Here is a 27971-nt window from a genome sequence, read left to right on the forward strand (position 1 = left end):
GCCTCAACTTGCCTCATGGTTGGTGCACCCCTGGGTGCATGTTCTCATTGATTCAGATGAAAATCATGTTCCATAAATCAGTTGTTACTCAAATGCAAAAAATAAGCAAATATCTGGAGATCTTACTTGTGCATATGTTCCACGCCTACCACGATCATGATGAAATAGGAGATACCGGTTTGCACAATAAAATGTAAGGCATACCTGGGGAGAGGAAAGGCATAAGGTTACTATAATGCACGGCCATTTTATCCTATACAGACAAGGATCCATATTTTATTAACTTCTGACTTAGGTCTTATGGACATGACAAGTCTTGTAAATGAGAGTTTTTGGCAACAACCGGAGTGAGATATTTTTCCGTGGATGTCATGTATCTAGAGGGAGACACCTGTTGGGACATGGGATAAACTTTATGAAACTGGAGGCATGTAGAGGCAAACTAAGGTCGCATAGACTTCTGTATGTGACCTTTAGTACTCCATACAACATATGGCCTAGGGATTGGCTTACAATCAATATCGTCCACAGAATAAGGGGGAAAGAGTTTGATCACTGGGGGTCCCATTGAAATGAAGCATTCACACTCCTTGGGAAAGATGGAGATAGTGTACTTCAGGTTTCTTCTAACCTGTAGACATGAGCCACCATGGCTATTAAGATAGTGAAACATGGAAAATGCCTTCCTGAGACTATGATATTCTCTGATAAGCTGTGATTGTGGAACAACCTGTGTGTTGTATGGTGACCTCATAGGTGACCTCCATAGAAGGCTATGAGACTTACTGTACCTATACATGCCTACAGTTGTATACAATATTTGGACACTTTATTCCAGGTTGCATCAAAAAATTCCTTTACCTAAAACTTTAGTACAGGCAGTCCCCGTTTACGTACAGGATAGGTTCCATAGGTTTGTTCTTAAGTTGAATTTGTATGCAAGTTGAAACTGTATATTTTAGAATTGTAGATCCAGACTAAATTTTATTATTGTCCCAGTGACAATTGAAGTTTAATTTTTTTGCTGTGATTGGACCAAGGATTATCAATAAAGCTTCATTACAGACACCTTACAGCTGATCATTGCAGCCTGGGACTAAAGTAAAGTATCTAGAGAGCTTCACCAGAGGTCACAGTGGTCCGTCTGTAACTAGGGGTCGACTGTAAGTAGGGGACCGCCTGTATTAGGGGGTAGGTTTATGAAAATAAAGCAATAGAGGGGCACTATGTAGTCCACTTTTGCAGTGCATATGACAAGATGACTAAAGGTTAAAATATACATTTTGTAAGGATAGAACCATCATAGGCCCAGGTGCCACATCCATCACATCTTCGCTGTCCTATGTGCTCATATCATAGGATGGTCTATTTATATATCTACCAAGTCCTTGAAGGCAAGGTCACTGTGATCTTAGGAAGACTCCATGTCTGACACCATAAGGATATACACTGCAAATTCAATTGACTTCACTTACATTAGAAAGCAGTGAGCTCAGATACATTATCTAACACCGCTCAGTCCAAGGTTACAGAGAATTACTGCTAGAGACACTCAGTGATAATTGTAGAGAGCGGTCAGACCGAGAGAGACCTACTGTATGGTTTAGCTCCTAAAACACGGATGCTCTAGCTGACACTATTGAAGGCATAGACCTTTATCATTTGACATTTGTAAGGCCCAACAAAAAATCTGGTGACATACCAGTGAAATGGATGCCAAAAAAGACACCCATGTAGTCTACTGTAAAAATAAGAGGTAAAGGGGTTGGGCAGGTCACCTCACGTTTTTGTAATGTGTGTGTAAGTGTAGAGAGCAGAATATTAGGTAATTTACCAATATACATTTATTAAAATTTCAGCTCCACTTTCTTGATATGTAAATTGAAGTCCCCATTACTTAGGTAGCCAGCACACTGCAGCCCCCCAGGAAATAGGTAGCCAACACACTGCAGCTCCCCAGGATATAGCTAGCCAGCACACTATAGCCCCCCAGGATATAGGTAGCCAGAACACTGCAGACTCCCCTGTATATAGGTAGCCAGCACACTGCAGCCCCCCCCCAAGGATATAGGTAGCCAGGACACTGAAGTTGTCCTCCTCTCCAGTATATAGGTATTCAGGACACTGTAGACCCTCCATCCACAGTATATAGGTAGCCAGCACACTGCAGCTCTTCCCCCAAGTATATAGGTAGCAGCACACTGGAGCCCCCTCTCCCCCAATATGTAGGTAGCAGCACACTGGAGCCCCCTCTCCCCCAATATGTAGGTAGCAGCACACTGGAGCCCCCTCTCCCCCAATCAGGGGCGGACTGGCTATTGTACTCACCGGGAATTCTCCCGGTGGGCCGGTGGGTTTCTGGCTGGACAGGGCCGATCTCCTCTGTCTGGGGCCGGTCTCCTCTCCCCCTCCTCGGACTTCCTACAACTGTAATCATAGTACCCACATCCTATAACTGATGCGGGTACTATTAACACGCAGAGGAAGTGCAGCAGCAGCGCTGCCTGTGAGCTGAGTGTCCGGAGCGCACAAGTAAGGTGTACAGCGCGCAGGCCGGCACCGCTCAGCTCACACTGTATCTTACTGGAGCTGCTCCGTGCAGCAGTGATGTCAAGGGAGGGGGCGGAGCCTCCGGGAAAGGGGCGTGGCTTTATACACAGTCTCCTCACAGTGCAGGAAGTGGAGCTGTAATGGCTGCCTGCAAGAAGAACTGGTAGGGGGACTGTGTGCAAACATGTGTATGGAGGTGAGGGGGCTTCACAGGAGGAGATAGGATGGCTGTAGTAAGCTCAGGGAACACCTGTATCTTACATGGGACTGCATGTCTGGCAGGGGCTGAGGTGGCATGAGGCGTATCTTACATGGGACTGCATGTCTGGCGGGTGCTGAGGTGACATGAGGTGTATCTTACATGGGGCTGCATGTCTGGCGGGTGCTGAGGTGGCATGAGGTGTGTGTTACGTGGGGCTGCATGTCTGGCAGGGGCTGAGGTGGCATGAGGTGTGTGTTACGTGGGGCTGCATGTCTGGCAGGGGCTGAGGTGGCATGAGGTGTGTGTTACGTGGGGCTGCATGTCTGGCGGGTGCTCAGGTGGCATGAGGTGTGTGTTACGTGGGGCTGCATGTCTGGCGGGTGCTCAGGTGGCATGAGGTGTGTGTTACGTGGGGCTGCATGTCTGGCGGGTGCTCAGGTGGCATTAGGTGTGTGTTACGTGGGGCTGCATGTCTGGCGGGTGCTCAGGTGGCATGAGGTGTGTGTTACGTGGGGCTGCATGTCTGGCGGGTGCTCAGGTGGCATGAGGTGTGTGTTACGTGGGGGCTGCATTTCTGGCGGGTGCTCAGGTGGCATGAGGTGTGTGTTACGTGGGGGCTGCATGTCTGGCAGGGGCTGAGGTGGCATGAGGTGTGTGTTACGTGGGGGCTGCATGTCTGGCGGGTGCTGAGGTGGCATGAGGTGTGTGTTACGTGGGGCTGCATGTCTGGCAGGGGCTGAGGTGGCATGAGTTGTGTGTTACGTGGGGCTGCATGTCTGGCAGGGGCTGAGGTGGCATGAGGTGTGTGTTACGTGGGGCTGCATGTCTGGCGGGTGCTCAGGTGGCATGAGGTGTGTGTTACGTGGGGCTGCATGTCTGGCAGGGGCTGAGGTGGCATGAGTTGTGTGTTACGTGGGGCTGCATGTCTGGCAGGGGCTGAGGTGGCATGAGGTGTGTGTTACGTGGGGCTGCATGTCTGGCGGGTGCTCAGGTGGCATGAGGTGTGTGTTACGTGGGGGATGCATGTCTGGCCGGTGCTTAGGTGGCATGAGGTGTGTGTTATGTGGGGGCTGCATGTCTGGCGGGTGCTCAGGTGGCATGAGGTGTGTGTTACGTGGGGCTGCATGTCTGGCGGGTGCTCAGGTGGCATGAGGTGTGTGTTACGTGGGGCTGCATGTCTGGCGGGTGCTAAGGTGGCATGAGGTGTGTGTTACGTAGGGCTGCATGTCTGGCGGGTGCTGAGGTGGCATGAGGTGTGTGTTACGTGGGGCTGCATGTCTGGCGGGTGCTCAGGTGGCATGAGGTGTGTGTTACGTGGGGCTGCATGTCTGGCGGGTGCTCAGGTGGCATGAGGTGTGTGTTACGTGGGGCTGCATGTCTGGCGGGTGCTGAGGTGGCATGAGGTTTGTGTTACGTGGGGCTGCATGTCTGGCGGGTGCTGAGGTGGCATGAGGTTTGTGTTACGTGGGGCTGCATGTCTGGCGGGTGCTGAGGTGGCATGAGGTGTGTGTTATGTGGGGCTGCATGTCTGGCGGGTGATCAGGTGGCATGAGGTGTGTGTTACGTGGGGGCTGCATGTCTGGCAGGTGCTGAGGTGGCATGAGGTGTGTGTTACGTGGGGGCTGCATGTCTGGCAGGTGCTGAGGTGGCATGAGGTGTGTGTTACGTGGGGGCTGCATGTCTGGCGGGTGCTGAGGTGGCATGAGGTGTGTGTTACGTGGGGGCTGCATGTCTGGCGGGTGCTGAGGTGGCATGAGGTATGTGTTACGTGGGGGCTGCATTTCTGGCGGGTGCTGAGGTGGCATGAGGTTTGTGTTACGTGGGGCTGCATGTCTGGCGGGTGCTCAGGTGGCATGAGGTGTGTGTTACGTGGGGCTGCATGTCTGGCGGGTGCTCAGGTGGCATGAGGTGTGTGTTACGTGGGGCTGCATGTCTGGCGGGTGCTCAGGTGGCATGAGGTGTGTGTTACGTGGGGCTGCATGTCTGGCAGGGGCTGAGGTGGCATGAGGTGTGTGTTACATGGGGCTGCATGTCTGGCGGGTGCTCAGGTGGCATGAGGTGTGTGTTACGTGGGGCTGCATGTCTGGCGGGTGCTCAGGTGGCATGAGGTGTGTGTTACGTGGGGCTGCATGTCTGGCGGGTGCTCAGGTGGCATGAGGTGTGTGTTACGTGGGGCTGCATGTCTGGCGGGTGCTCAGGTGGCATGAGGTGTGTGTTACGTGGGGCTGCATGTCTGGCGGGTGCTCAGGTGGCATGAGGTGTGTGTTACGTGGGGCTGCATGTCTGGCGGGTGCTCAGGTGGCATGAGGTGTGTGTTACGTGGGGCTGCATGTCTGGCGGGTGCTCAGGTGGCATGAGGTGTGTGTTATGTGGGGGCTGCATGTCTGGCGGGTGCTCAGGTGGCATGAGGTGTGTGTTACGTGGGGCTGTATGTCTGGCGGGTGCTGAGGTGGCATGAGGTGTGTGTTACGTGGGGCTGCATGTCTGGCGGGTGCTCAGGTGGCATGAGGTGTGTGTTATGTGGGGGCTGCATGTCTGGCGGGTGCACAGGTGGCATGAGGTGTGTGTTATGTGGGGGCTGCATGTCTGGCGGGTGCTCAGGTGGCATGAGGTGTGTGTTATGTGGGGCTGCATGTCTGGCGGGTGATCAGGTGGCATGAGATGTGTGTTACGTGGGGGCTGCATGTCTGGCGGGTGCTGAGGTGGCATGAGGTGTGTGTTACGTGGGGCTGCATGTCTGGCGGGTGCTCAGGTGGCATGAGGTGTGTGTTACGTGGGGCTGCATGTCTGGCGGGTGATCAGGTGGCATGAGATGTGTGTTACGTGGGGGCTGCATGTCTGGCGGGTGCTGAGGTGGCATGAGGTGTGTGTTACGTGGGGGCTGCATGTCTGGCGGGTGCTGAGGTGGCATGAGGTGTGTGTTACGTGGGGCTGCATGTCTGGCGGGTGCTGAGGTGGCATTAGGTGTGTGACGTGGGGCTGCATGTCTGGCGGGTGCTGAGGTGGCATGAGGTGTGTGTTACGTGGGGCTGCATGTCTGGCGGGTGCTCAGGTGGCATGAGGTGTGTGTTACGTGGGGCTGCATGTCTGGCGGGTGCTCAGGTGGCAAAAAATGACAAAGATGCAAATTCTGGCCACTGGGGTTTGGCGGCGTCGGCTGCAGTCTTGGTGTTTGGTGTCAGCGGCGTTAGCCACAGGTTGGTGGTGGGAGGTTTTGGTGGCTGCAGCCACAGGTTGGTGGTGGGAGGTTTTGGTGGCTGCAGTCGCAGTCTGGTTGTGGGGGGTTGGTGGCGTCAGCTCCAGTCTGGGCAATGCATGATGTAACATCACTACAACTGCCTCAATTTAAACACAGAAGACACTGACACATGATTATATAAATAGCGTCTATCAACATTCTATACCGCCATGAGTTATATACTTGTATTACTGGAAAGTTCATACTCCTCCCCGGCCAAATATACTCCTCAAAAGTAGTAAGATGAGTAATATTACCTTTCTAGAAATATCTTAGTGCGACCTCTGGGTGTACGGGACTGTGTAAAGATGTGAATTTTTGCGGGATGAGCTGATGTTTTCTTTGCTACCTTTTTGAAATCTGTCCGGCCTTTGATCACTTGCATTATTGGGTTCAACACCGAGAATAACCGTTATTATATTTTGATAGAAAGGACATTTTGCGGGGATACCTTACATGTTTATGATTTTCACTGTTTATTTTCATATCAGTTCTAGGGAAAGTGGTGATTTAAATACTGTATTTAGCTTTTTTATAATTTTTATTTTTTACTTTTTCATACCCCTGGATTGGTCCTACCATATACTGCAATGCGACAGTACGGCAGTATATGTGGAATTAACACATGATCTATTACAATGTACCATTGGCACATTGTAACAGGTCTTGGAAATATAACAGAATATACTTCTGTATTCACAGTATATATTTGTAGTTATTCTAATGTAGTGGGGAGCTGTATGTTTTATAGTAAATTATAAGTGGCAATGTAAATATTATTATTTTAGTACACACATAATTTATCCTAGGGCACAGTGTGGTCAGTTGTGGTGTGAGGGGTATATATGATATATGTGGGGGTACAGTGTGGACAGTTGTGGTGTGAGGGGTATATATGATATATGTGGGGCACAGTGTGGTCAGTTGTGGTGTGAGGGGTACATATGATATATATTTGGGCACAGTGTGGTCAGTTGTGGTGTGAGGGGTATTTATGATATATGTGGGGGCACAGTGTGGGCAGTTGTGGTGTGAGGGGTATATATGATATATGTGGGGGCACAGTGTGGGCAGTTGTGGTGTGAGGAGTGTATATGATATATGTGGGGCACAGTGTGGTCAGTTGTGGTGTGAGGGGTATATATAATATATGTTGGGGTACAGTGTGGGCAGTTGTGGTGTGAGGAGTGTATATGATATATGTGGGGCACAGTGTGGTCAGTTGTGGTGTGAGGGGTATATATGATATATGTGGGGACACAGTGTGTACAGTTGTGGTGTGAGGGGTATATATGATATATGTGGGGACACAGTGTGTACAGTTGTGGTGTGAGGGGTATATATGATATATGTGGGGTTGTACAGTGTGGTCAGTTGTGGTGAGATGGGTGTATATGATATATGTGGGGGCACAGTGTGGTCAGTTGTGGTGTGAGGGGTATATATGATATATGTGGGGCACAGTGTGGTCAGTTGTGTTGTGAGGGGTATATATGATATATGTGGGGCACAGTGTGGTCAGTTGTGGTGTGAGGGGTATATATGATATATGTGGGGACACAGTGTGTACAGTTGTGGTGTGAGGGGTATATATGATATATGTGGGGACACAGTGTGTACAGTTGTGGTGTGAGGGGTATGTATGATATATGTGGGGACACAGTGTGTACAGTTGTGGTGTGAGGGGTATATATGATATATGTGGGGGCACAGTGTGGTCAGTTGTGTTGTGAGGGGTATATATGATATATGTGGGGCAGAGTGTGGTCAGTTGTGGTGTGAGGGGTATATATGATATATGTGGGGACACAGTGTGTACAGTTGTGGTGTGAGGGGTATATATGATATATGTGGGGGCACAGTGTGTACAGTTGTGGTGTGAGGGGTATATATGATATATGTGGGGACACAGTGTGGTCAGTTGTGGTGTGAGGGGTATATATAATATATGTGGGGGGCACAGTGTGGTCAGTTGTGTTGTGAGGGGTATATATGATATATGTGGGGCAGAGTGTGGTCAGTTGTGGTGTGAGGGGTATATATGATATATGTGGGGACACAGTGTGTACAGTTGTGGTGTGAGGGGTATATATGATATATGTGGGGACACAGTGTGTACAGTTGTGGTGTGAGGGGTATAAATAATATATGTGGGGGCACAGTGTGTACAGTTGTGGTGTGAGGGGTATATATGATATATGTGGGGGCACAATGTGTACAGTTGTGGTGTGAGGGGTATATATGATATATGTGGGGGCACAGTGTGTACAGTTGTGGTGTGAGGGGTATATATGATATATGTGGGGGCACAGTGTGGTCAGTTGTGGTGTGAGGGGTATATATGATATATGTGGGGGCACAGTGTGTACAGTTGTGGTGTGAGGGGTATATATGATATATGTGGGGGCACAGTGTGTACAGTTGTGGTGTGAGGGGTATATATGATATATGTGGGGACACTGTGTGTACAGTTGTGGTGTGAGGGGTATATATGATATATGTGGGGGCACAGTGTGTACAGTTGTGGTGTGAGGGGTATATATGATATATGTGGGGGCACAGTGTGGTCAGTTGTGGTGTGAGGGGTATATATAATATATGTGGGGCACAGTGTGTACAGTTGTGGTGTGAGGGGTATATATGATATATGTGGGGGCACAATGTGGTCAGTTGTGGTGTGAGGGGTATATATGATATATGTGGGGGTACAGTGTGGTCAGTTGTGGTGTGAGGGGTATATATGATATATGTGGGGGTACAGTGTGGTCAGTTGTGGTGTGAGGGTTATATCTGATATATGTTGGGGCACAGTGTGGTCAGTTGTGGTGTGAGGGGTATATATGATATATGTGGGGGCACAGTGTGGTCAGTTGTGGTGTGAGGGGTATATATAATATATGTGGGGCACAGTGTGTACAGTTGTGGTGTGAGGGGTATATATGATATATGTGGGGGCACAGTGTGTACAGTTGTGGTGTGAGGGGTATATATGATATATGTGGGGCACAGTGTGGTCAGTTGTGGTGTGAGGGGTATATATATATTACTTAGGAGCACAGTGTTATTCAGGTGACACGATAGTGTAAGTGATTGTAGTGTCTTTAGGCTCACAGAGGAGCTGCAAGGAAGCAACTAAACGTGAGCGCGAATTCTTTATCGACAAGTGATATCCTGGAGAATCAGTGCACTTTTATACCCGATGGAGATGATCATCACCTGTGAGTAGCTAAATGTCACTTCTGACAATCCTGTACAAAGTGTGACACTTTCTGCTTTACACGAGGTAGAAACAGAAGTCCTGTGGAAGGAAAGATAGGGAGGCCTGGCGCAGCATTCCTCCATATAATATGCTGCCATGGGGTGCAGCAGCCATGTGGATAAATTACACAGGTCTGCTGCACCCCATAGGTCCATATTTTACGATGGCCTGCTGCAGCCTGACCACCTTGTTTTCTTACACAGGACTGCTGCCATCCCCTCTATGTAAAGTGCTCATGTACATAAGAGGCAGTTTTTTTGCAATTATATTCCTGTACATAGGGGGCAGTATTATAGTAGTTATATTCCTGTACATAGGGGGCAGTGTTATAGTAGTTATATTCTTGTACATAGGGGGCAGTGTTATAGTAGTTATATTCCTGTACATAGGGGGCAGTATTATAGTAGTTATATTCTTGTACATAGGGGGCAGTATTATAGTAGTTATATTCCTGTACATAGGGGGCAGTATTATAGTAGTTATATTCCCGTACATAGGGGGCAGTATTATAGTAGTTATATTCCTGTACATAGGGGGCAGTATTATAGTAGTTATATTCTTGTACATAGGGGGCAGTATTATAGTAGTAATATTCTTGTACATAGGGGCAGTATTATAGTAGTTATATTCCTGTACATAGGGGGCAGTATTATAGTAGTTATATTCTTGTACATAGAGCCAGTATTATAGTAGTTATATTCTTGTACATAGGGGGCAGTATTATAGTAGTTATATTCTTGTACATAGGGGGCAGTATTATAGTAGTTATATTCTTGTACATAGGGGGCAGTATTATAGTAGTTATATTCTTGTACATAGGGGGCAGTATTATAGTAGGTATATTCCTGTACATAGGGGGGCAGTATTATAGTAGTTATATTCTTGTACATAGGAGGCAGTATTATAGTAGTTATATTCCTGTACATAGGGGGCAGTATTATAGTAGTTCTATTCTTGTACATAGGGGGCAGTATTCTAGTAGCTATATTCCTGTACATAGGGGGCAGTATATTAGTAGTTATATTCCTGTACATAGGGGGCAGTATTATAGTAGTTATATTCCTGTACATAGGGGGCAGTATTATAGTAGTTATATTCCTGTACATAGGGGGCAGTATTATAGTAGTTATATTCTTGTACATAGGGGGCAGTATTATAGTAGTTATATTCTTGTACATAGGGGGCAGTATTATAGTAGTTATATTCTTGTAGCTAGGGGGTAGTATTATAGTAGTTCTATTCTTGTACATAGGGGGCAGTATTATAGTAGTTATATTCCTGTACATAGGGGGCAGTATTATAGTAGTTATATTCCTGTACATATTGGGCAGTATTATAGTACGGTAGTTCTTTTTTTATACATAGGGGGCAGTATTATAGTACGGTAGTTCTATTTTTGTACATAGCTTGTATATGGGAAAACGTATTTTAGTAGTTTTATTTTTTATAAAGAAGGCAGGATTAAATGTGTTATTCTATATATACCAACAATTTGTCGGTTATGACCCCACCCATATTGTCTGACCACACCCACTTGTCTTTGACTCCTCCCATAAAATGGGGCCGCTTTTACAGTTTTTTCCAGGGCCATTTTAAATTCCCAGTCCGCCCCTGCCCCCAATATGCAGGTAGCAACACACTGAAGCCACCTCTCCCAACAGTATGTAGGTAGCAGCACACGGCAGTCCCCTTCCCCCCCAGTATATAAGGAAGCCAGCACAGAGCAGCCCCTACACTTCCCCACAGTATATAGGTTGCAAGCACACTGCAGCCCCCCGGTATATACGTAGCGGCATACTGTACCCCCTTTTCCCCACATTAACCAGCACATTGCAGATCTCCCCCCCACACTTCTCCACAGTATATAAGTTGTAAGCACACTTCAGCCCCCCATTATATAGGTAGCCCAACCCAGTATATAGGTACCCAGCACACTGCACCTCCCATTTCCCCCTTAACAAGCACATTGCAGCCCTCCCACAGTATATAGGTAGCCAGCACACTACACACCCCTCCTCCCTGACAGTTTATAGGTAGCCAGCACAACGCATGCACCTCCTCCCTGACAGTATATAGGTAGCCAGCACAATGCAAGCCCCTCCTCCCTGACAGTACATAGGTAGCCAGCACAGTGCAGCTCCCCACTCCCACCACCACAGTGTATATATGCACAGCACATAAAAAAATAAACTTAGTACTTATCTTCTGGCACATGGTGCGCCGGATGGCGAGTACTTAGTTTATTTTTTATTTTTTAATGAGGGCAGGGGGCGGCTGATAGCCCCCCCCTGTTTCTTCCCCCATTACCTGACACATCTGGTGGAATAAATAGGCATCATCAAAGGTTTAGTAAAGTGTAATTGAGTTTATATTAATCAAGAATATCCGTAAGATACCACAGGAAAGGGTAGAGTGGGTCTCAAAGAAGTAAAAGGCCAAAAAAAAAAAAAAGGAGCAAAAATTGTATGCTCTTATCTTTATAAATGGCTTCCCGTCTACCGTATTCTAATATTGCATTTCTCAATTTTCAGTTTAGAACCTCTTCAAGGTGAATCTGTCAGAGGAAACATATCCCGATAATGAAGACAGAACAACAGCGCAGATTATGCCGATCTGGAGATATAAAGTCTAGCACCCGGCGCCTCCAATTTTAATAATTTAACAAAATAAACACATAACGCTGACATCAGGACAAGGTTCAGTTACTCCGAAGGCATCGAGTGTTGCAGTTTCCTCCATAGTAAATCTCGATTGTTATGGCTGACCAGGTTTTTATTATAACAGGAACAATTTCCCCCTGACAGAATTACTTTCAGCAATTTACTCTTTGCACGTTCTACATTCTGGATGATGGATGGAGGGAAGAACAAAAGAGCCACCAGGTAAATCACCAAAGGTAGCATCAGTGTATATATACAGTATATAATGAACTACCGTATAGTAGTTATGTGCTGTAAGCTCCAACAATATGCTGCTTTATGTCATGGAAAGACCTACAAATATTGTCATGGATGCAGTAAAAGTATGATCATAAACAGTGTCGGACTGGGATACCTTGGACTCACCAGTAAAATCTGATCTTAGGGCCCATCACAGCTATAAGCTTGTTACATAATCTATTAATATAATCATATAAATATATAGGATAGTTGAGGTGCGCTGTACTAAATATATGTATAAATTACAGAGAGGATACCATGTCCAGCACTACTTATCCAGGGTCTGGGGGGCCACTGGTGGATCCACCTGTTCACCTGTGGGCCAGTCCGACCCTGATCATAGATTTAAGACATCGGGGCAAATTAGTTAAAGCCGTTTGTATAAGGAAAAGTTCTACAATTTTCCAATATACTTTCTGTATCAATTCCTAGATCTCTGCTATTCTATAGGAAACTTCATTGTTTACTTCTGGTGAATAGAACCAAGCCTTTGGTCATGTGATGTTACACAGGTGCACAGCTCTTTGTATCATCGGGTTCTGATTACTCTCTGTGATATAATGTACGCCTGCATACGTCCTAACTTTTGGAGTCGCGAAGGATGGACAAAAGTTGTGGTACAATAATTTCCCCCCTAAGCCACGCCTTTTGACCCACCGCTCATCCCGCCTCTTACCCTACCCCTAAACAGTATACTACCCCTTAGTGCCCCCCATATCCCCCTCACATTGCGGCTGCCACATTTTTAGGCCCCCCACATAGTGTGCCCCCCAGCAAAACCCCATCTTAGTGTGCCCCCACAGCAGCTCCCCATCATAGTTTGCCCCCCGGCAGCTCCCCATCATAGTGTCACACCCTCCAGAAGGTACACTTCATAGTGTGCCCTCCCAGCAGTTCCCCTTCATTGTGTTCTCCCTCTAGCAGCTCCCCATGATAATTCCCCCCCCCCAACAGCTCCTGTTTATTGTGTGCCCCCCCAGCAGATCCCCATCATAGTATACCCCCCAGTAGCTCCCCATCTTAGTGTGCCCCCAACAGCTCCCTGTCATAGTTTGCCCCCCAAGCAGTTCATTGTCTGCTAGGGGGGCAAACTATCCCGCTGTCCTGGCACATCTTCTCTCTCTGCGTACTGCCTCCTGGTCCCGATGAGCGATTCTTGTTAGGACCAGGAGGTTGGACACAGCGGAGATGTGCTGGACACAGAGGGACGGCCATCCAGAATGGCGGGAAAGCCCTGAAACAGGACTGTCCCGCGAAATCCAGGATGGTTGGGTGTTATGCGCGTTTGTGACATCCCATGACCAGGAACTATTTTCTATCTACAGGAAATAAACAATGAAGCTTCCTGTTATATGACAGCAAGCAGAGATCTGGAAAACCATGAGGAAATATAGAAAGAAAGTATATTCGAAAATTGTTATAAGAAAACTTTGTTATGACATCTTTCAGCTGCAAAGACCTGGGAGATCTTTACATTTTTACTTTTATTACCCTACAGTAACTATTATTCTACTTAATACAGAATGTAGGAATTGTAGCGCTTTAACTGGGTTTACAGTGGTCATTGGTCCATTTAAGCATGAAGGACCCTAAGGATACACCCAGTTTGCCTTACATTGCCATATATATATATATAACAAACATATAATATTACAAATAAAATCCACTTACCATCCAAAGCAAAAAAGTGCAAGGTACAGGCCCAGAAGGGTTGCAACTACGTGTCTGATTAAAGAGCTAGTTTTGCTTGAATGAAGGTAGGTACGAAACCAGATAGCAGCAAGCAAGGCAAATAGTTGGCACGCTACAAAGTTCACCTGCGAATAGAAAAGAAAACTATGATAAGTCCATTAAAAAGATTATTTTACTTGGAAACTGCTAAAAGCTCATGTCTAATTCTTCATAACAACCACAATGAAACAAAACCGTTCTCTGGTAATCATAGAGCTTTTACCGTGACCTGGATTCATATACATGTTGTTCAAAGATCAAAACGGATACAAATTATTATTATTAAAAACTTTTTAATGGGCATCTACCATCAGTTTACTAGATGTGTCCTAATAAGTATTTACTCAGGACTTCTTTTATTATAACTCTATGGGGCTCATTTACTAAGGGTCGCGGATTGCATGCGCGCGACGGAAATCGGGGGGCGTGGCCGAACGAAAACCCGACGTATTCGGAAAAACCGCCGCATTTAAAAACCGCAAAAGTGTCGCTTGGGGAGCGCTTACCTTCACTTGGTCCGAGGTGGTGAATTCCGGCGCGATGAGATGACTTTCAGCGCAGCAGCGCCACCTGGTGGACGGCGGAAGAACTACATTCATAAATCCCGGCCGGACCCGAATGCAGAGCAGAGAATGCGCCGCTGGATCGCGAATGGACCGGGTAAGTAAATGTGCCCCTTTGTCTTTTTCGGGGATTGCACGGCTTGGACAGGTATTTAACAGGTGTCTGCACTGCGCAAAACCCGACAAAAGTGCGGTGTTCGGACCGTTAGTAAGTGTGCCCCAATATGTTTACAGGTTGTTTTCAATACAATCAATGGTTACGTGATGCAAGATGTTGGGATTTACTATTGATATTTAGTCAATATTTTTGCATATATCTATATAATTATTTTTATATATATTATATTTAAATAGTTTTTGACATCCTATTCTGAATCAGAGATGCAGGTAAGAAATTTTTCCCTCTTATGGGAAGGTTATTGGATTGTCTCTGTGGAAATCACTGCCCATTAACCCCAATAGAGAATTTTTGGGGTCAGATACTGATTTAGATAAAGGTTTGTGTCTTGCAATTTCCTTCTAGTACATCCCAGTGCGGTTGGAGGGGATTAAGATCAAGGCCAGTCAAGTTCTTCCACCCAATCCCACCTAACCATGTCTTTTTGGACTTTTCATGGTTCCATCATGGGGGATTGATGATTTTGTTTATGTACTGTATATCACATGGCAGGATATATAGTAGTAGTGGGTCATTCGTGACTGATCTGGCACAAAGTGCCTGGTCTTTTCAGTAAACGCTGGGAGCCGGTTCAGCCCGAGAGCAGATCCAGTGAGCCGCTTCGCTAAAATTACTTTAAAGACGATTGAGCCAGGCAGGAGGACAGGGCTCGTGACATTTATTGGGGTCTCTCCTACACCCCCCCCACCACCACCAAACCCGTCCCTCTCTATATTTCTAATAAATTTCCTGTGCACTAGCGGGCTCTGGGCAAGGAGCCGATATCTCAGTAAACCCCGCCCCTACACGACTGACTCCACCCCTTGAACGGAGACTCCCTATATTATATTTAATAGGCAGGACTGGTACATTCCCACTAGGAACGTAGCGGCTCAGGAGCCAAAAGAGCCGACTCTTTTCACTGAACTGGGCCTAATTATCCAACTCCATGAAAAAAGCGGAACTTCCCATCACCAATACACAGAACTGAACTCTTTTGACATTACAGGAAACAATGTGACTGTACAGTAACCCACCCCCATAACATCCCTTCTCGAGTCTAACATTCAACTAATGCTAGAAATATGCAAACCCAAATGGCGTGTGACAGACAAGTGTGAGCGGTGATGACTAATGGCCTCTAGATACCATTACAAGTCAGCAAATATACTGTACAATGTGATCCTAAGTCTTAAAATATTTACTTATAAACAACGAGAGGCCTATAACCACAAAAAAAAAATCATGACCTCTTTTTTTAAAGATAAAGTATTATCAAAAATTATCATGTCTTTAATTTTTAGAATTTGTTTTCATATAGAACACCAAGTCTTATCATAGATAGATACTTCCTGCTCTGTAAAGATCATGAAGATGGAGGGTCATGTGATCTCTAGCTGTCCATGAGCAATTGCCCTGCCAGGACCTTATGATAGTATTCATGAGTATAAGATCCTGGCAGGGTGATTGCTCACGGACAGTTAGAGATCACATGACCCTCCATCTGCAACCATTTTATGGTCAGGAATCTCTGGCTGATGGGGTAAAAGACAGGAGGCTTCACTTTACATATCAAGAAAGCGGAGCAGAACTTTTTTTTAGAGGTATATTGGTAAATTACCTAATATCCTGCCCCCCACACTTACACACATTACAAAAAACATGAGGTAAAGTGGCCAACCCCTTTTATGCTGATACCAGTAGCTCAGGCTTGATGGCTTCCCTAATAAAGAAAGGAATCAATAACAGTTTAACCCATGGTGAACCGTCACAAAATATTTAAGGGGTTGTTCCAAAATTATATCTCCCTTATGCCATGGTAGGGGAGGGATCCCTGATGATGAAATCCTGGTGCACTACTAAACCTCCCCCCAGAAATAATAGCTTAGGGTGTGAGAAGAGAGTGATGAAATTAAATGGATCCTATGGTCTGACTAGAGATGAGATTTTGGAAGCTACTCATTCTCTTCATTCTCTGGTGTAATTCTGACTGTATAACATGCCGCTGTAACTTTCTGCACTAGTTATAGATCCAATAGTGGATTATAATATGGGTGGTTTGAATGGTAGTCCCAGGCCCAAGTCTTTTAGGGGGCCACCCCCCACCACCCACCAAATTCTATACATGGCCACCCATGAAATCCTCATACATCTGTTCCTGCTCTCAATACACAGGCACACAAGAGCCATTTCAGGACCACCAAAAGTCCTGAAGCCTCAGATTGAAAGCAGACAGAAGGGACTCATCCTGCATTCCCCAAGAAGCTGGTTCTAGTCCCATATGTAGGAAGTGATTTTCGATCTTGTAGGGGCTACAATATTCATATTCCCAGAGCCCATGGCTGCTATAATCCATTGCATAGATCTAATAGAAAGTTCTTTTTTAAAATCAGATACATTTTTATTGAGTTTTTTAATACTTAACCCCAACTAACAGAGGCAATACCTGACCCTGTCACACCCTCCCCTCCTAACAAAAAGACATATTTCCAAATAGAAACTTCTTAATTTTAACATGTAAAACAAAATCCTCTACATCGCCACCATGACTCTGTCTACAAATTGCCAGACTGGGGAAGCCTCTCAAGCTTGGATGGATTTAGAGCAAATATGCCACTAATGACAGAGACAAGACTATGGATTATTCATACTACGACAACGCTTAGTCGGCTATTCTGCATTGTACTCAGTTACCCTTCACTGCTGTGTGAGGTCTCTCACAGTCCGGTCATTGTAAGATCCCATTCTGCACACCCCTTCTACCATGATGTGTCACGTCACACACTCTATTATTACAATGGGATAAATTGTCTTCGATTATGTCCTCCAATCCTTCCATAATGGACACGCCCAGCGCTAATTTCAGATTCCGAGGTCCATAAATAGCTGGTAGCGCACACTATAGGAGGAACATATAGGGGCCATATAGATCCGCTACACTATCTGTTATACAGATGATTATAGTAAGTAGAATACCATATGGGGGTAGTGGTAAGGTACATTGGGTTGTTTTTGTGTGTTATACAGAGATTGATGAAGAGTTGCATGAATACAAGGATCTTGTGAGATCCCCCGAAAACTCACAGGGTGCTAGGGCATACCAGGGCAAATGCCCAGGGCTCCTGGGGGGGCACACATAAGACTGAACATATTGAACCCATAGGGATTGAGGGGGACTTTATCATACCAATCAACCCCCTCATGGTTATTTTCTATAAACTTAAAAATATTTAAGGGAACAAGACACAGTTTTAGTTTCTAAATTTTAATGCTGTCACGTGAGTTCACTGCAAAGGGGCCCAATGAGGCTCTGTCGCCCAGGGGTCTACCGAAACCTGAAGCCAACCCTGGTCAGCAGGGTCAGACTAGAATCAAAAAGGAGTCCTTGCAAACAAACCTTAGCAGCTCACGTGCAATATGATCTTTGATATGAAAGAGCTAATGTGCATGTCATCATCAGCATGTATACAGGGGAAAGCTGTGCGCCATGTGAGGAGCTATTAACAGACCTGACATGGCTGCTTAGGAAGTAACTTATTCATGGTACACGTCAGGAATAGTGGAAACTGGGTTAGACTTTAAGAGTGGCCCACTAGGAATGTACCATGCCGCTGAAGGTAGCTCTTATGCTGTAACATAATCTTTGTCTGTAGTGGGAACACATTTTAGGGTACATGCTACAGATGCAACAACTGGACTCCACTGTAAGACGCGATACACTGATAACAAGATGAAAGGCACTAATAACCTATGCATAGGATACAATATCAATAATTATAAAAGACAGGCCACACAAAATATTTGCAACACTCCTGACAATACATAGGCAGGCAGTCGGGAACCCTCTATGAAGGTTCTAGAACCTGGTGATTATGTAATAGCAGCTGTAGATTCTGCCTGGACAGTCAATAGTTAAGTGAGTGTAAGATGTTATCCAATTATGGGGCTGTATTGTAAACTGGAGTGTGATTGGAGAGGTGCTACCACCTGACCAGGGGGAGTATAAAACCCCTGGGCAGGGGGAAGCACATGGTCTTGTGAGCCTATGCTCTTTACCACAAGTTCTCTCAGCACATGGACAAAGTGAAGAGAGAGTCAGTGATCAGTACACCTTTAGTGCTATGACAGAAACCAATCCCAGGACCTGAGTCAGGAGACTCTAACTTAGAGCTGCAGCTTCCGCAGTTTGGACACAACTCCATCTCCATTATCCCAGCCTGCATCTACCATCAGGCTGGGGCTTTATTCCTGAGGACCCTCTCCATGACCACTCTAGTACCAGAATCTGCTGTTGACTGTTTAGGACAGTTGCCTGCTATCATTAAGGATAATGATTTGTACAACGTTGCCTCCGTCTGATCCCTGGATACAGCGGTTACCACCACGGGCTCCCCATCCCTTACCCAGGGACTTATCTTACAGACACTCGGGGGTTGCCCCAGGGAGAACCAGTACATCAGCCTTTCCCTCCATATTTCTTGTATACACCACCCGCTGGAGACCTGCCAGGCTGTAGGACAGCCCTCCGGCCCCCATACCTAGCACCGTGACATCAGCGTATCCTAGGCCTCAACCGCCAGCCACTCAGGTATTCTGGGCCCCCGCTGCCTCCAGGTCCCAAGAAAAGGCTAGGCATTTTGCTGTCCACATAAAAAGCTATTATATATATATGTCATCAGGAGCACGCATACAAAACGAAATCTGTCCCTCTCAGTTTTGGCTTATACTGTTGACACCACATAGTCTTAGGCGGTAATGTAGACACATTTTAAGATCCCTACTATACCTGCAATACCTAAACCAAAGGTAAAGTGGTCCTTTAGATTAAAGATAATGATAACCTATACATGACATAAGATAACAATATCAGATTGGTGGGGTTTAGACATTTAGCACCACTACAATCAGCTGTTCACAGAAGATGCTGATTTCGAAACTCACAATGAACAGCTCCATCCTTTATATAGTGGCCAAGCTTGGTAGCTGCAGCAAAGCTCCCATCCAAGTCAATCAGTGCTAAACTGCAGTAACTTGACATGGCCATAAATATAATATGATATGACGATACATACTCATTGCTCTATGTCTATTCTGTAAGTGATTGGTAGGATTGCCAGGCATTGGACTCATCCGAATAATTTTTAGATGACTAATGCCAAGACACCGGAGACCGTGGAAATATGCCATCTCTCCTACAACAGGATTACTACAATGTAATCATTACTTCTCTATCAGGTGTGATGACCAATGTTAGCATTTCGGATAATGTCAAATCTACTAATCCTGGCGTTTATTTGTCCAAATCCTCAAATAAACTCATGAAGTGTTTCTGGTATGTGGCCCTTGTGTGACTTACATGGGTTTTACTTCCTAATACAGTCATCTGGTGTCATTGTGGATAAAGAGTTATAACTAGGTAAATCTACCTTATAGGTCGTCCTTATCCCTTCTTTACTAGAAGCTGAATTTAAAAATGTTGTTTCTAGATTGGGATGTAATTACAAAGGGTTAATGTGTGGCTCCAGGGCACATATGTGAAATTTATTACATAATTATTATATTTATATAAGGATGAGGCATTGAGGGGAAGACAACTCATGTCGTTTGAACTGTCCCCCCTCCCCGGGACTCACCACACACTGCTGGCAGGGAGCTGAGGAATTATTCAAATGCATGACTAAGGCATTTTTTTAACCAACCATCCAGAGGCTACTGAAAGCTGTCATCATGTAAAAATGACCTTCCTTTAATACAGCGAGGGACTATTACTTGATGGAATTTGAAAGATGAAGCTCTTATCTTTTCTTTTTTTAATCAAACAACACTTTATCGGTGCATATACCACAGAATAAAGTACAGTTTCATATCACAATAACATTACCATTGAATCCTTTATCAGAAACAAACGATGGTAACATGTTCGGGCCCTCTCCATACTCGGCGGGTGTCAGCTGCATTACACAGCTGACACCTACTGGTAACTACTGCGATCGGTGCTGTCTCATTAGCATCATTTTTAGAAGCAAGGAGGCCAATGGTAACAAGAAGATTAAAAGAAGATATAAGAAGATTACCACAGTTCCGGTGCCTAGATCTATGAGTAAGTGTCCCTGGTTTATCATGATGGATTTTAATGGGAGTTTTTCTGGCCTACTCTTTCAACATAGAACCTCTAGGTGGACTACGTCTCATACAGTATTTTTTGTGTAGGTGATAGTCGTTTTGTAACTTTCCTATGCCAGAGACTTGCTTTTTTATGTGTAGGTGCACTCAAAGGCTTAAATTATCAATAAAACGGTATGGAAATGTCACGCGAGTTAGCTGGAAAGAAAGGTAGAGTACATTGAACGCCATGGCAACCAGCGCGGCACTAAAACAGAAAGTCAATATGACAAACATCTCATCGCAGCGTGAGCCGCGGCACAAAACCGTGTTCTTACAAAGTTATCTTATTTTAACAAGTCAAAGCTAGACCTGAGGTAAGCCACCGGTGACATTTCATTAAGTGCAGCTGTCTACAGTACAAGATGATGCTACACGCTCCACGTTTCGCTGAGAAATCTTGAGGATTCAGGTGAAAGGCCTTAAATCTTTTAATCACATTTACTAAATGTTTCATGTGTCTATAGGCAGCTCCGTTTTTTGGGCGTTTCACTACATTAGATGTAGACGACACATGAACAAGTTGTAATGAGTATGGATTCTACTCTAAGTAAAAGCTGCGCCAGGCTTCTAGTTGAACACTACAGTAGTCACTCAGAGCATGTGGGAGGAGCTGGGGCGCATTCCTACAAAGCCCTACACAGCTAAGAGCACAGCGGTGGAAGGACAGGCCCCAGTGTACATCAATGGCAAAATCCTGACCACCTGCATCGAAATTCTGCCGATTACATACCCCAATAGTAGTGTCTATTTCAGTGTGGTCCATAAATTCATATCCTTTCTGGAATTGGCAAAAAAATACTGAATAGAAAATAGATGTGTGAACATAGCCTTAAAAGCTTCTCTGTCCTGATCCTTGATTATAGGGATAGGCCACTTTACTTTACCAGGGTCAACCATATCATACTTACCCTGGTAAAGTTTCTCGATAGTCAACGAGAGTAGCAGGTCAGCAAGAATTAGGACTTCTTGTTACGTCCTGTGTCCTGCTGGCTTCCAGGAAATAAAGGGCGTTGTACAATCATTACTGTTTGCATTACTATCTCCATGATAACCACATCCATGTCAATGCTTGGAGGGGCAAGCCAAGGACATCCGCACAGTAAAGCAAGCAGGACACGGAATGTCAAGGAAAGTCCTGCTGCGGCTGGGTCATGTGACCTACTCTTATGGACCACCAAGAAACTGGTAAAGTTTCTTATAAGCGGCCAATTTCTTTAAAGGGATTGTCCGTCTTTTATAAAAATTCTACAGTACAGCGCTGAAGCATAGGAATGGGTGGGCTTGCTAGGCAGGTGGAAGTTGTTGGAGCTGAAGTGCCGTGTCTCTGTAAACCAACAGTGGCATGGCAGTGACAGAGGCTGGCATCACCGCAGGAGGTAAGTACTAGTTTACTTTTTTTTACAGCTTCCCTGGCTTATAACATGATATTAGACTTCTTGTAGGCCATGCTTGGTGTTAAGGGGGCGGCCTTTCAAGGGAGCAAAGGGGAGCATTGTTTTCCATTTTCCACCTTGGAAAAACGCATTTTAATATTTCCTAACTTACCAATCGAATTTTTATGAACGTCGGACAATCCCTTTAAGGTTACAATAATCCAATAATACACTAATGTGTTCATCCTTACCTTTCTAATTGCCTCAAAATATGACCAAAAATGACCACAAAAGATGTTTTTGTTACTCCGAGTACCTGGTAAGGAAGGAGACCTCTGCGTACAATGCTGTACAGACCTGTATACAATGCTGTATGCATACACAAATAAATTGAATGGAGGCCCTTCCATAATCACAAACTGAGCACACACAAAGAGGTCGTTGTGAAGGTAAGAGGGTCACATAGGCAGGCTGGGCTCCAGGTTTCAGTAGGCCCCTGGGTGACGGAGCCTCAGTGGGCCCCTTTGCAGTAAACTCACGCAGCGGCATTTAAAGTTCAGAAACTGTCTCCGGTTCCCTAGTTTTTCATACCAAACAGCCCCCTCATGGTTATTTTATATAAGCCCCCCTCACACCCTATGGGTTCATTAGATACAGCACCATTATGGTTATTTTATATAAGCCCTGCTCACACCCTATGGATTTATTAGATACAACCCCCTCACACCCTATGGATTAATTAGATACAGCCTCCCTCACCCGCATGGATTCCTTATGTACAGCTTTATGTGGGGCCCCCCCAGCAGCACGGGCCCCGGCACTTGCCCAGGTATGCCCAGAGCTGGTGCCGGCCCTGCACATAGACATGGGTTCTGATTATCAGGGGGAGCAAACAAAGAAGAACAGAGTGAACCTATAACTTTGGTTCACAAGAGCCTGGCCTTGCAAAAAATGTAAAAAATACTATTCCATAAATCTGAGTAACAACCGAGGGAAGTATAAGCTTATCAAAGAAAAAAAATGAACTGCTAATACTAAGTATCCTTTGCATATTCAATCCATGAAACAGGAGGATCAGGATGAACTGAACTGTTCAACACAGGGTAGTTGTGAAACTGGGCTGCCATGCATAGAATGAATGTAGTGATATAATGTTGGGATTGCTATTAAATTCAATGGCAATATAAATTTCCATACATCCAGGCTGCGGCGCACAGGACGCGTTCTCCTTCCCTCCGCATTTTTATTCCTCTGTATTTTTCAGGAATTCAAATCAGGAGGGTGATAAGGTCTTAGATCTACAGCACAAATATATTCTGTCACAGCGGCATTATCTCCTCAGTGAAAGTAAAACGTGAAGCCTGACCCGCTCGCCTTCTCTCTAGGGTTTTATGGAGCTTCCAGGATTAGTAATGAGCTTTGAGGAATAACTCGGTGAAAAATCTAACTGCAATACACAGGAAAGACATCCCCTCCATACACTCCCCAAACAAAAAAAAATCTACACTCTACATTATATTAAAACAAAGTGACCCCCGTCTACATTTATAATATAACCCATATGAAGATCTTACATTGTGAATTAATGGTATTCTTTATACAGATGTAGCAGAGGCCAATTTGTAATCCAGGGATGTTGGTAAACCTGATACATTAGTAATAAGTGAACTATGCGGAAGGGTAACTTAATTGGATTGTACCACCTCCCAATAGCATTATCATCTCTGGGCAGGATGTTATAGAATTTCCCAGGTTAATCCGTATGCTAATGACCCCAGGGAATGTCCTGAGTACGCAGAGCACTGCTATTCCAGCCTGGACCACTACTATTTCCATTGTAAAGCAGAAGATTGGTCATGTGAGAAGAAAGAGGTGACTGGTAGAAGAAGGAATAGCAGTGCAGGACATGATCTGGGTGTCCCAACTACCTAATTAGTATAAAGATTAATCATGTAATATCTTGGAATTGGCTACAGATATGATAAATAAATTATAATGAGAGGACCAGGGACAGGAACACAGACAAGACATTGAGTCCTGACTCTAAATCCACCAAAAGCCCTACCTGCTTGCCTCATGTGTCCTAAGCGATACAGGACAACTAGATGGCGATCCCTCCCTATGTCAAAGTGCAAAACACGAACACAAGGACGAAACAACATAACTCTGGACTGGACTCTTGCTGCAGGAAAGAAATAGGTGAAAGTTTCTATGTTTGCTTCCAGCGGATAGAAATCTGTCCATGGTCATGTGATGTCACACAGGTGCATGAGCCGTTATTATCACAGAGCCTTGGAATAACAATGGCTCATGCACCTGCGTGTCCATCACATGACCAGGGACAGATTTCTATCCCCTGTAAGTTAACATAGAAGCTTTCTATAGCAGGACAGCAAGCAGAGATATAGAAAACCATGAGGAATTGGTACAGAAAGTACATTGGAAAATTGTTACTTTTCCTTACACAAACTATATCAATTATTTGCTCAAAGTGGACAACCCCTTTAACACATTGTTCTATTCTTCACCTCCTTATCATTATTAGATGATCTTACTTATGTCTATAGTTATTATGACACAGGCTGATACTCAATGACTCAATTCACTTTGTGCTGCAATTTTTATTGTTTATGAAGATGTGATGGCATTTACTTTGCTGTATACTGGTGCAACTACCACTGTTACAGGGAACCTGTCACCAGGGACCTAATTTTCACTAAAGACAGGTTGCAGGAGCCCATTTCAGCTGCTTTGCAAACATGTCTGCACAGTTCCTCCTGCTCTATAACATGCTGCCTGCAGATAGGACACTATGTACAATCTTCTCAGATCCTCCTGCTCTCTAACATGCTGCCTGCAGATAGGACACTACATAAAATCTGTTCAGCTCCTACTGCTCTGTAACACGCTTCCTGCATAGACACTAGGGCAGATTTACTTACCCGGTCCATTCGCGATCCAGCGGCGGGTTCTCCGACGCTGATTCATGTCTTCCGGCAATTCACTAAGGTAGTTCCCCCGATGTCCACCAGGTGTCGCTGCTGCGCTGAAGTCCATCGGAGTGCACTGAAGTTCACCAAGCCAGGCCGGGTGCAGGTAAGTGCGTGTCAAGCGACACGTTTTTTTTTTTTCTTTTTTTTTTCTTTTTTTTACAACCTTCATTATGTTTATTTTCAATTGTTAAAAAGCCAGGCATTATTTTCCATACTTCCTGTGAATTTGTTCTTTGTTTGGATTATTCTCTCTTTCTTTCTTTTTTTTTTATAGAGAATCTTTATTGAATTTTTACATTATAAAACAATTATACCAAGCCACAGACCAATCGACAATTTCCAATTACAGTAGATGTACCATTTCAAAGTATCCCCAATACAGCAACATATAAAGTTTACTCGTTAAACTATCTTAAATATTAATCATTTTTGGTCCTGTGAAGAATATACCTTAAACCAGATATCCCTCCCTCACCCACCCCCAGAGAGTCCGCTGGGTACCCGATCAAACACAAAAAGGAAAAAAGAAGAAAAAGGAAAACAAATAGAAAAAAAAAGAAAAAAAAAAAAGGAAGCCTCCATCCTTCCGTCCTTCTATCCCTTCCCCCACCTCCCCCTCCCCCCCATCCCCGCCTCCCAAAGGTTAATTTCTCAGCACCACTTATCCCAAAATGTATTTCTCCTGGACCCTCGCGGGAAGTTCTTAACGCGGATATCTTCATATTTTTTAATTTGACAGGAGAGATGGTACCAGTTTTCCATTTTGGGATTTTCATAAGAGCCCCATTTCCGGGCTATACAAATTAGTGCAATATTCATTAGTTTGATGATCAGGTTTCCATATTGTCTTTTTACTAACCCCTGATCCAGGAGACCGAAGATAGCAGTGGTAAGCGACACGTTTTTTTAAAAATACGGCATTTTCTCTGAATCTGCCGAGTTTTCCGACGGCCACGCCCCCCGATTTCCGTTGTGTGCATGCCGGCGCTGATGCACCACAATCCGATCGTGTGCGCCAAAATCCCGGGGTTATTCAGGGAAAATCAACGCAAATCGGTAATATTCGTGTAACCCGTCATAAAAACGTGATTCGGGCCCTTAGTAAATGACCCCCACTATGTACAATCTACTATGTACAAATAGGGTTCAAGACTCCGGGTTCTGGTTGCTGATTGCATGGGTTTCCAAAGGAATGCATATGCAATCGGCCGTGGCACGTCCCCAAGCGCTTTGATTCTACGTCTACCAGCACCCTCATCAGGGGGTCACCTGCCATGTAGTAAGACCCCTGCCGGCTACTAATAGTGTATCGAGTCAGGTAACCAGTGGCAGTAGCCAGACCTAACAATCACTCGATATCAACTATAAATCAACTATATGGTGCAGCTAATGTGCTGCATGAATGTTTATAATCAAATAGAGAAGCCCCCAAAGATGTTTGGCCTGGTTTTAGCATCCTCAGGGGTAATAGGGCTATGGAGGCGCTATGGCTAAATGTGACTGTGGATCACTAGTATATCACATGGCAGCAGTATGGCAGCAATCTACATTTGCTGTATGCTTAAGGTCCACACACATCTCTTCGAGCCTATACTGGTCCATGTACACAGCACTCACAAGCCTTCTAACCTCTAGTACATATGGTTACTACATGGTCCTCTGACAGACTGCTGATACCGAACACCACGGCCTGCTCCGTCTGATAGTAATCATAGAAAGGTCCACTGCCGAATGCATCAATTTTGCACCAACCTTCCTGAATTAACAATTAGATGCTTGGAACATAGCAATTATCATCCATCTCCGTCACTTCCATTCATTGTCTACGTGTTCTTCTATTTCTGACGCTCCATATACAGTAGTATTGTTATGTAAATGAGCCTAAGGGGCTCCAGGCTCCATTACCACCTATAGAGCCTGGGTCCCCTTAGGATCATTTGCATACAGTCCTTCATCCTGGTGGTAGATGCCCTTTAAGACTGACTGGCATACCCGGATTTCTCCTGATATATCCAATAGACAAAGCGGAAGAGAAAATACTTTTGGTTGAGGCACCATCCATACACAGCTTTATGTATTTCTACCACCATCACCTATGGAGAGATGGCAAGGGTGAGCAGCGCCGAAGTGTGCCCGCCGTACCGTGTGTGAATTTAGCCTTAGTATCACTTTAAAATATCACTGAAAGCAGCATCTTTGCTTTCAAGTTGTTTGGAATTGCAGGAAAATTCTTGGAGTCCTGTTTGGTGTGCTGGGGCGATGGCCCGGGTGCCCACAGAAAGGACTCAGAGTGCCAGAGTGCCGCCTCTTGCACTCGTGCCATAGGTTCGCCACCACTGCCTTATGTAAACCACCTGTAAGGGCACTTTAATAAATTACCCGTAACACAAATATCAGTAAACTTTAACCATATAAATTAAATTCCAAAATATGACACTTCTTGCTAGGTGGAAAATTAGGTCACAGCTTTGTTTTTTATATATATATTAACTCGTAATATCAAAAAATAAGGCACTTTGGGATAGAATCACACATTTTTTAAAGCTCTGGAAGCTGTATTCTAAGCTGGACTCCCAGATGGCAAGTCGGCCAACCGAGCAACCGCCATCTCACATCTTCCACCATTCAGCCTGCTGTGACTTGAAATTAACTATAAAATACAAAGTTAAAACTTTACTAAAAAAAACATGGCATCTCAATAATATAGGGAGGAAGGGACAGCTTGAGTGTCTCCTCAAAGAGGGAGATAACATTGAGTTATTAGCCATATAAAATATAAGGTAAGCAACAGGGGAGGGGAG

The 27971-nt window shown here is 45.1% G+C and overlaps 1 protein-coding gene across 3 annotated transcripts in view; it reads right to left on the reverse strand.

The window, feature by feature from the left end:
- MBOAT2 (membrane bound glycerophospholipid O-acyltransferase 2) overlaps positions 1-27971 on the reverse strand; it is a 150676-nt gene that overhangs the window by 97710 nt on the left and 24995 nt on the right. For 2 of the 3 annotated variants that reach the window (XM_072143538.1, XM_072143537.1), the window contains 2 exons: positions 13860-14005; positions 127-204 (listed from right to left, as the gene is read on the reverse strand). In XM_072143538.1, the coding sequence (XP_071999639.1) occupies positions 127-204; positions 13860-14005 (224 nt within the window). Of the gene's footprint in view, positions 1-126; positions 205-513; positions 689-13859; positions 14006-27971 lie in introns of those variants that run through there. The other variant, XM_072143539.1, reaches the window with a different exon arrangement.

This window comes from Engystomops pustulosus, chromosome 3, assembly GCF_040894005.1.
Source record: "Engystomops pustulosus chromosome 3, aEngPut4.maternal, whole genome shotgun sequence".
Classification (NCBI taxonomy): domain Eukaryota; kingdom Metazoa; phylum Chordata; class Amphibia; order Anura; family Leptodactylidae; genus Engystomops; species Engystomops pustulosus.